This window comes from Toxorhynchites rutilus, chromosome 2, assembly GCF_029784135.1.
Source record: "Toxorhynchites rutilus septentrionalis strain SRP chromosome 2, ASM2978413v1, whole genome shotgun sequence".
In the NCBI taxonomy this organism is placed as follows: domain Eukaryota; kingdom Metazoa; phylum Arthropoda; class Insecta; order Diptera; family Culicidae; genus Toxorhynchites; species Toxorhynchites rutilus.
Genome location: NC_073745.1, coordinates 26,060,129 through 26,069,980, shown reverse-complemented (window position 1 = coordinate 26,069,980; position 9,852 = coordinate 26,060,129). Strand labels below are relative to the sequence as shown.

Below are 9,852 nucleotides of genomic sequence, written 5' to 3'. Positions count from 1 at the left end.
AGTTCAACTTTCGGTCTGTGACACCGTGCGCGAGTATACCAATTATAATTTTGCGCGCGAGTACAAGCAAGTTAAGGTGATTTAAAACCTCCAATTCAACTCCTCTACTGAAGTTCTACATGAATTGACTAGCATCGAACAAATAAACGAATGGACCTCGAAACTGTTGCAAAAATTTTGGACTGGATGCACGATGTCTGATGGCAAAGACTAAATCTTGCGACCGGTACTGAGCAACAGTGCATCATCAATGAAGACAGAATTATTTGAATTATTCATACAGCATACGAACTACATCAATAATAATAATGATAGTGTAATCGACGTGAGTGAGTTTGAATTCATTTTCAATTGTAATGAATATTATATACCTGTGAAGTAAATACTATAAATAAACAATTTTTTATAATCAAAAAGACGGGTGGGTAATGTCGGGGACATAACCGGAGTGACATAGGACTATACAAAGGGGACAGCTTTTGTTAAATATATATTTTAAATATATTGTTTTATTTTCTTCTCCTACGTGAATACCTACATATCTACCTGAAAAATGGATTAGTTTACTGTTTACTCTTTATTAATATGTTGAGGGTTGAAAAGAACCATTGGTGTTGTGTTTTTGTTATCACTCGATATTCCCATCTTGTTCGGTTAAACCTTCCTGTTTAGCTATTGCGTTTGCCACTCGCCACAGCTTTCACAGTTGGAAAATTTCTTCGTATCCAGCTTGTGACATATTGTTCAGTAAATTACATTTAATGCGACGTGCCGGAGAAGCACTTTGCCACTCACTGAAACTAATTGTTGCCTTGATGAGCGCCGAACCGAAGCTGCTCTGTTCTTGAGGCGGGTTTTCTGATTGTCGTGAGCAGCTTTGCAAGCCAACTCGAGCACTCCGACGGCCGAAACTCTATAATCGCTGTTAGGTATACTGGTGCTCCGGCACCAATCCGTTCGGCCTAGTTACCCTTGCGGAGCAATCAGTGAATGCGACCAGCAGAGAACTGGAGACCTGCACGGTTCGAGTGAGACTTTGCCTTTCCCTTAACTTGTCCTCCTTTGTTACGTCCACGATGCCGATGCCGTACAACCACACGGGTTTACGGTTTGAAAGAAAATAAGATATTTTTTTGGGGTCCGCGTGTTTTATACTCTAGAGGTACACACTCACAGGATAGAGACAAATCGGCAGACTCAGCCAGAGGGGCGAGTCCAACGAGACGAACGAATGAGCGTTAAAAGGGAGCGATGGCAAAAAATACATTCATTACGATTTGTTCGCTCGTTGGATTCACATGCAGGCTAAAAAGGGTCCTTTTCAGGATTACAAAATTATCTTCAATCTAAAGAGTTTATTGTTTTGTTATCACTCGATATCCCCATGTTGTTCGGCTAAACCTTCCTGTTTGGCGATTTGTTGCCACTCGCCACAGCTTTCACAGTTGGAAAATTTCTTCCCATCCAGCTTTGTGACATGTTGTACAGTAAATTACATTCAATGCGACGTGCCGAAGCACCACTCAGTGTCGCATTGGAGGCGATTTTAACCTGTAATTGAACATTTGCGATGACAGTGGTACAGTGTCGACTTTCAATGTGGGGTCATAATTTGGATCTCTATGTTCACAAAAATGTCCAACTAAATAAGTCGCATTACATGTCCGTCCAATTAGCTAAATGTCGAACTAATTGTAAATTACTGTACTTTCAATCTGGAAACAATTTAAGAATTGGTGAAAATTGAATAATCAGGAAAGTCCCTAACTATCAATAAGCTCAGAACAACTGCCAAATTCACATACTCATCAGATCCTGGCAAACAAATTATGACAAAATCAATCTGTGTTTCATTATTATTTTGGATAATGTTTTAGAAAGCATTGAACTGTATTTCCTAAACTCTTTTTTGAAAGGTTTAATGGCCCTGAAAAGCGCCTTGTTTTATGGAATGGTTCCAATTTAGAAAACTTAGTACTCGTGGTTTTGAAAAAAACCATTTCGAACGCCCTTGATGCCGCCTTTTTCTGGATTTGCCACCAAAGCAGTTTGTATAAAGAACAAACTTTTTTCTTCTGCTACCTGCTGCCGTTTTGCGATTGCGTTTGCCACTCGCCACTCGCTGCAACTGCCTGTTGTCTTGATGTCCATCGAACCGAATGTGTTCTGTTCCGAATGCGGGTTTTCTTATCGTCGCGAGCAGCTTTGCCAGCTAGCTCGATCACTTCGGCGGCCGAAACTTTATAACGCTAGCTAGGTGGACTGGTGCACTGGTACTAACGCGCTCGGCCTAGTAACCCTTGCGGGGAACTCCAGATCAACACGGTTCGAGCGGGATTTTTCCTTTCCCTTCACTTTTCCTCCTTTACCATGTCCAGACATGGCTGCTTGTGTTGGTTTGTTGATGTGTTGTGATGCGAACCGATGTGGTGTACGGTTTGAATGAGAATGATCGTTACGGCAGCGGAGCGGGGATTTTTAAGCTGACTGGCTGGCTCGAGTGTGTGAGACTGCGACCAATGTTTCGTTCATTTTTTCTTTTTCCTTTCCAATCGTGCTTCATTCTATTTCGCTGCTGCTCTGGTTGCCCGTTTTGGTCGGTACGATTTGAGGAGCACAAAATGGGCCAATCAAAAATGGGCACATAGTGCATTTTGACAATGCTTGATATTTCATAATTATTCAATTATTTATCTCAAGAAAAATGAAATGTTATTCATTATGATAGATGCGTAGATATATTTCCTATCAATTGATGCAAAAACCTTTGCGATCTATTGAGAAATGCTCGAGTTATAAGCGTTCCAAATCTTGCATTTTTTCCTACTTGTTCAGTGCCTAGATTTCCATTTCACCCCCTATATCTTCCGGTTAGACGTAGTCCTACGTCAAAAGGAAGTTCTTCCAGTTGTCATGAATTCAAACCGCTTAGAGATTAGCAAATTGTTATGTACAGCGTATCAAAGAAATCTTAGAGAATTTCCGATTCGATTGGTATGCAAATCATAAGAATTCGTTTACAGTGAAAATAGTTATTAACGTTAACTTTATTCCATAAAAACGCGACATGTTTTCTAATTTGGCACCCTTCCTGAAAGACATAGTTCTACTTCAAAAAAAAGCTAGTCCCAACTGTAATACAAATTTTCGCTCTCTTCTTTAATCTCCCATCAAACATTGTACGACCCCTTTAAGACTGAAGGCAAATTCATTGAAATTGTTCCACCTTTTCAACGTATTTTGGAGCCTTACAGAAATCCCCTTGCTAATCGTTTCATTTTCCATTGAATTCCTTGTGCGGCGAACAGGCGCAAACATCAAAATCATATGTTTTCTGTTTTGAATGCTATCGTCGTTTATCTCTTATACTGCTTAAATCTTTACTGTTATTTATATTTCTGTAATGATGAAACATGTCTCCGGAACAGCCAGATATTGTATCCGGTAGCGATTTCAACGAAATCAACCACTCGGTTGATGCGTTCTCGCTGCTGTTAATTATTCTAGTAGCCGTCTTTTGGGGCGCTACAAATCCGTTCATACGACGAGGTACACTCGGCTATAACAACATCAAATCAAACACAAAGTTGGGACAACTTTGGTTGGAGTTGAAGTTCCTGGTTTCACGCTGGCAGGTACAAACATTCAAAATTCAAAATAATATTCGCCGAATGTTGAAATACGTACTTTCCAATTTCAGTATCTTCTAGCGCTGGCCATCAATCAGTGTGGAAGTGTCATTTATGTATTTGCACTTCGGCGGACGGAACTATCGCTGATAGTTCCGATGTGCAATTCGCTTACGTTTGTATTCACCGCTGTGGCTACGAAATTGCTCGGGGAACAGAGCGCTGGTTGGAGTGAGTTTAGGATTGACAGCTTAGCACAAAAATATAACTGATTTAGATTATTTTATTTTAGAAACGTACCTTGGAATGATGCTTGTCATATCGGGAACAACGTTATGTAGCATAGAGAAAATAATGTGATATTAAAACGTTTTTATTATTAGTTAGATATGGTTTAGAAATATTTGTTGAAATTTAAAACGTGTTTACTGTCCACGATGAGGGGGGAGGGGTTTAGATTATGTCCACGTGGACACGTGAAATATTTGAAAAAATCTCATCAATCCATCAAGGAATGACAGAGCAATAAGCGTTTGAAATTGGACATTTTTCACGATGCGATCGATTTTCGTTTTTCAATTTGTACCCCCAATGTGTTCCCGAAAGACGTAATCCTACGTCAAAAACTATCATTTTTGCATTCAACAATACGTGAAATCTGTTCTGCATTTCCAAGAAAGGCCATAAATCTCAATAAAAAGTTGATGGGTCTGAGCCTAGGGGCAGGGACGGGATCTTGACATAGGACTGTAATTGTGTGTAGTAATTGCATTTAAATTGAGTTTTTCATTTTTCAAAATCTGTATTTTTTCTCTTTTCATACATCAAATAGATGCCCTGGAAAACCCGTTTCCTGCATGTACTTGTATCCTTGATAACATAACGTGGTAGAATTCGGCACCACATTCTGTTCAAAAATGTACTCAAAAATATCATTAAAGCCATTACTACCCTTTTCTTCTGTTTATTCAATCATGCAGAAGAAGACTAAGAGTCATCATGTATCATTTTTAAACCCAAGTCTAAATAGTTAAGACCTACGTAAATATAAGCCTGAGTGAAATCAATCTATGACTACAAAAATAGATTATAGATAAAATCTCCTTCGTTACCACGTTGTCCGGGACATTGTTTGTAATGACCCTGTAAGCCCTGTAAGATCGCGACTACTCAAGCTATCATAATCTGATTTACGTGGGTATACCCTTTCGATCTTCTAAATGAGCAGCCGTTTAAAGCCATTTATTGTATTTTTACATAACCAAACAAAATACTCGATATTATGACATCCTGTACCACAATTACACAAATTGTTAGTAGTGAGACCTACACGATAAAAACATGAATTGAGCACAAATTGGTTGGACAATATACAATATAATATAGAATGAATGCCTATTAGGGGCTGTCCACATACCACGCGGACAGAAAAAGCACGATTTTAGACTCCCCTCTCCCCCTCCGTGGACAAGTGTGGACATTTTCATAACCCTACCTCCCTTTGTCGACGTGGACATTTTTTTTAAATTTAAAATAAATAAGGAAATAACTGATTTGCGCCTAAATTCCATTTGATTTTTAATTCCACTTAAGGGGGACCCCTGTCTGGAAGATCGGAAAATAATTAATTTTCTTGGATTTTTTTCGAGTGTTACGAAAAAAGTGAAGAGCTCGGGTATTTCAGTTATTGTTTAAGGTATATTTGAAGATGTGTTTTTCATTTTTAAAGTGTACGAATAATGATTATTACGCTGTTGATAGCTGGATGCGTAGATGCTGTCTAAAAATCGGTACCTTGCTGGTGGTATCGGTTCTGAAGCAACAGGGTGTCGTAGAACAAATTCAAACACTAGGACAATATCTAAACCGTTACATAGGGGTTTTTAAATATTCGAAAAACAAACCGAAATGGCGGCCATTTCTGTTAAAAATGAGTTATTTTTTATAAAAAATCGCAGTTTAGAAGCTCATGAAGAATCGAAAAATGAGATATAAAAAACGGCTATGTAACTTCAGATAATCCATTAATACTGGCTGATAAAAAAGTTTCAGCCAAATCGGTCGAGTAGATCCTAAGATATTAATACCACCAGTTGAAATAACACGGTATCGAGAAAAACGCGTTTCAAAATTCGTTCAGTAATACTGTATCCCTTTGAGGTGAGGTCATACTTTTGGTTGTAAATTTCCAACGAAATCAAATATCGACAAGGGGCATAAGCTTCCAAAAAATGCAAAAAAAAAACAAACAAAAAAAATCGATTTTTTCGATTTTCCAGATCGGGGTCTCCCCTTAAATTGTTTTTATTTCAAATTTCACTAGCTGTACCCTGTACCAGTTGTGGCCTATTGTTCTTGTATGGTAGAGAAATGGGTAGCATAACAAAGCACATTCTTCATATGAGTTTAATTTTGAAATACTTGTGAGTATATGATAGTTTTTGTTTTTCCATTATAAGCGAATATATAAAGCCTATCTGGTTGCTAACACCGAAACACGCAATGTGCAGTTGACCAAGGTGAGGAAAAATTCGCATCTGAATATAAACTACACAACTTCAAAGATTGATCTAAACACTTGCAAAAAAAATGTGTTGATGTCACATAGACGCCAGTAATAATCCAATCAACTTGATTAATTCTCCTATGGAATCCCAGTAGAACTACAAAGATGCATTGTTTTATGGCAGAGTTACAGTGTTACTCAAAATTTTAGAAAATTCTCTGCCCACTCCGGAATATGATCGATCACTGCTAATGCCGATTCATCTTCACTCTGGATTTCCGATTCACCTTTGGTCGGTAGCGCAATTCAAAACCTTTTCCGCCATAGTTCGGAGAATTTTCAGAGGGTATTAAAAGCGTATTAAGATATTTTATTATTTTTCAAATCCTTATAGATCATTCTGCATTGAGTGTCTAGATGACTTTCAAAGTGCTCACGGGGAAGAATGACATCAGACAACTCACGATTCATTGATTCCCAACTATGAAATTTTCAATAATATTCTGTTGTAGAACATTTTAAATATTGAAAGATAACAATAGGAATAACATTGTGGTGTCGAGGAAGGTATTGTAGAGGGGTTGGGGGGCAAATTTATCACGTATTTTTGGGAAAAACATAATAAAACTCTTAAAAAACGAAAAAAAAAAGATTTTTTTCACTTCTAAAAGACACTTCTATCCATCAATTTAAATGTTTACAACTGCAATCTATGCAAAATTTTCTGAAAAAATAGAATACTGGGTAAATTGTTTGACGACTAGTGGTTATAGAATCATACAAAATAGCTCGGTCGTTCAAAGTTTACGTGAGTTATTTTCAGAATATGGACTTCAGTGAAGAAGATCAATGATATTAGTAAAAATATATTGTAAAATACAATTTATAGCAAATAAATTTGTTGTTGAACCCTATCAAATACATAAGCCAGATATGCCATCAGAACAAAATATTTCATGTCTATTCTTTAAATCGGCCGGTCACCACACAGATGTAATTACAATCAGTCTCAATAAATATCTCAAAGCATCAACATCGTTTTTTCATCTCGTTCTCGATCAGCTCCTTTTTCCATCATTAGAATTACAGGAATTTAGAATTTTGCCGTTCTTTTGGATAAATCTCCTCTCGTACTCGCGAGTTCTTCTTAGTGTCATCTCGAACATATATGAAGCACTATCAGGCAGCTCAATTCGTTTATTGATAAATACGGAACACTCAAGTTGGACGGAAAGTTTTAAAATTCTTGAATATGGAACAGTATTTATTTAATTTAGAATGTATCGGTGATTATATTTGAAAAAATATTCATTTTTCGTGTCCAAGTGGACATTTTCATACCCCCTACCACCCCTAAAATTGTCCACGTGTTATGTGGACAGCCCCTTATCGGTAAATGGAGAATAATGTGCGATTCACATTGAACGTTACGGAAAAGAACATCCACGTTCCGTCACCGTCTCCACCAATTCTCACATGCAGTCTATGCTTGCAGCAGCACCGTCACGTCAAACGAATGATTTATTTATTTACTATTAAATTGCAACATCCTCTTTCGAATCAGCATGCCTGGAATCAGTTCTAAATTTAAGATAAATTTAATGGAAATCATTGAATTATATTATGGAAATGCTTAAACCCCGTAGTCCCGACCTTTAATATATAGACTATTTTTCTGAGCTAGTCACGAATTATTTTGACTACGAAATTTGGAACTAATAGCGAATTCGTTTTTAAAACTGAGTCAGTGCCAAACTGACTCTGTAATAAAAAAAAGGAAGTAGGTTATATTTGTGGTATAACCGCAAGGGTGACGTAGGACTATCGTTGATTCAGTGATCATTCGTTTTTAGTTGCATCTGAATCAATTCTGAATGAATGAATAAATGAATATTTGGGGGACTTCGAAAACGAGAGCGTTACGTTGAAGGCACAATATTTAACAAAAAAAGCAATCACACGAAAGTTGTATAATGCATTATACATTGCTTGTATTGTGATATGATTTGTATTACATTTTCAATAGACAAAATATCTGCTGCATCAAATTAGTCTACATTATTTTTGCGTTCGCTCATCCTTTCTCAGAACACCCATTTCTCTTTTGAGGAATTGTTGGGTAAACATCCCGAAAGACGTGGTCTTACGTTGATCGCACTTGATTGAAAAATCACAAAACCAAATGTATTTGGTCGCAGTGTTATATGGATAGAAAACATCAAAATAAACTCTTTTGAAATAAACTTGAATGTTTTTTTTTTCAATTCCCAGGGGAACTGGCAGATTATTCTTAAACAACGATAACGTCCTTCCAGATTCTCCTCGATACACGAAGCCCACCAGTGGTTAATGCTAACTCGATAACCACCTGTTCATTGCACTTGATTTAAAAATCACAAAATCAAATGTATTTGGTCGCGGTGTTATATGGTTAGAAAACATAAGGTCAGGTCAGGTCAGGTCAGGTCAGGTCAGGTCAGGTCAGGTCAGGTCAGGTCAGGTAATAAGCGCACCAGCGCTTTCATGATGAAGGAAGTCAGCTTCACCAGAACAGCGACAACATGCTCCAATCGCTGTTCAATTATAACTGAGTGGATTTCCGAGCGGCGCTCGCTTATATACCGATTGATGATTTCAATAGCCTGTTTTGAAAGCAATTTTAAGGCAATTGAAGCAAGTTTTTGGATGAAAAAGTAACAAGTATATACCGCGTAGACATTTTATCTTTCGAATGAAGTGTTTATCATACCATTCCGGTCAGTTGTTTAAGAGCTATTGACACTCAAAATCTCGGTCTCCGGCGTAACGCTTTCGTTTTCGAAACTTTGATTTTACACCCCGGTATAGAAATGAAAGACGTAGTCCTACGTCAAAACGTTTTCAGTTTCACGAATGCGGTGGTTTGTTGGTGTGCGTTATATAGTCTGATTTGTTTATATTTACGACGGCAAATGTACAGTGTCGACGTCTGGTGGTGATATTAGTGCTTGGGAGGTAAATTGTTCTCCATCAGATCAGAAGGGCCAAGTGCAGTGTAAACATATAAAAGTTTGAATGAAAATTTTTACTTAATATTGTTTGATTACTTAACACATGTAGTTCTGACACTCACTTAACCATTTGTCGATGCATTTCCTGTTTGTTCCACAAATAATTACTATTATAATATAAAACCATCATTAGACACAGTTTTCGTTCAATATTCTGCGATATCGGAAAAAAACTTTTATTTAATCACATGAAATAAATATTCGATACGTTAAAGTAAATTTTCATTCATGATTTTGATTTTGAAATTTATGCCACCTGAATATCCATCATTATTTTCACCTCCCAATGAAAGCACACGTAGATTAATGCCGTCTACTCTACTCTTCAAAATCAGAATCCGAATTGGATTACGATTCCAATAATACAAAAAAAGACGAGTGGGTAATGTCGGGGACATAACCGGAGTGACGTAGGACTATACAAAGGGGACAGCTTTTGCTAAATATATTTTTTACATATATTGTTTTATTTTCTTCTCCTACGTGAATACCTACCTATCTACCTGAAAAATGGATTAGTTTACTGTTTACTCTTTATGAACATGTTGGGGTTCTGAAAAGAACTTTTGGTGTTGTGTTTTTTTTTGCGTTTTTTTACAAACTTGATTCTTGATTTTTTTCTGAAAGCTTTGTACTTATTAAATGTTCAACGCCGGGCATCTTTCGG

At 37.1% G+C, this 9,852-nt stretch overlaps 1 protein-coding gene across 2 annotated transcripts; it reads left to right on the top strand.

Moving 5' to 3' along the window:
* Nucleotides 1-3,350: 3,350 nt before the first annotated feature.
* On the top strand, nt 3,351-4,408 carry LOC129768198 (transmembrane protein 234 homolog). Of its 2 annotated transcripts, none has more exons than XM_055769672.1 (3): nt 3,351-3,635; nt 3,701-3,860; nt 3,922-4,408. In XM_055769672.1, exons 1-3 carry the CDS (start codon nt 3,414-3,416, stop codon nt 3,987-3,989), a joined length of 450 nt encoding a protein of 149 aa, XP_055625647.1. In that variant the 5' UTR covers nt 3,351-3,413; the 3' UTR covers nt 3,990-4,408. The 2 variants fall into 2 exon arrangements, with proteins under 2 accessions (XP_055625647.1, XP_055625646.1); XM_055769671.1 differs by having other exon boundaries at nt 3,907-4,408.
* The last annotated feature ends 5,444 nt before the right edge of the window (nt 4,409-9,852 follow it).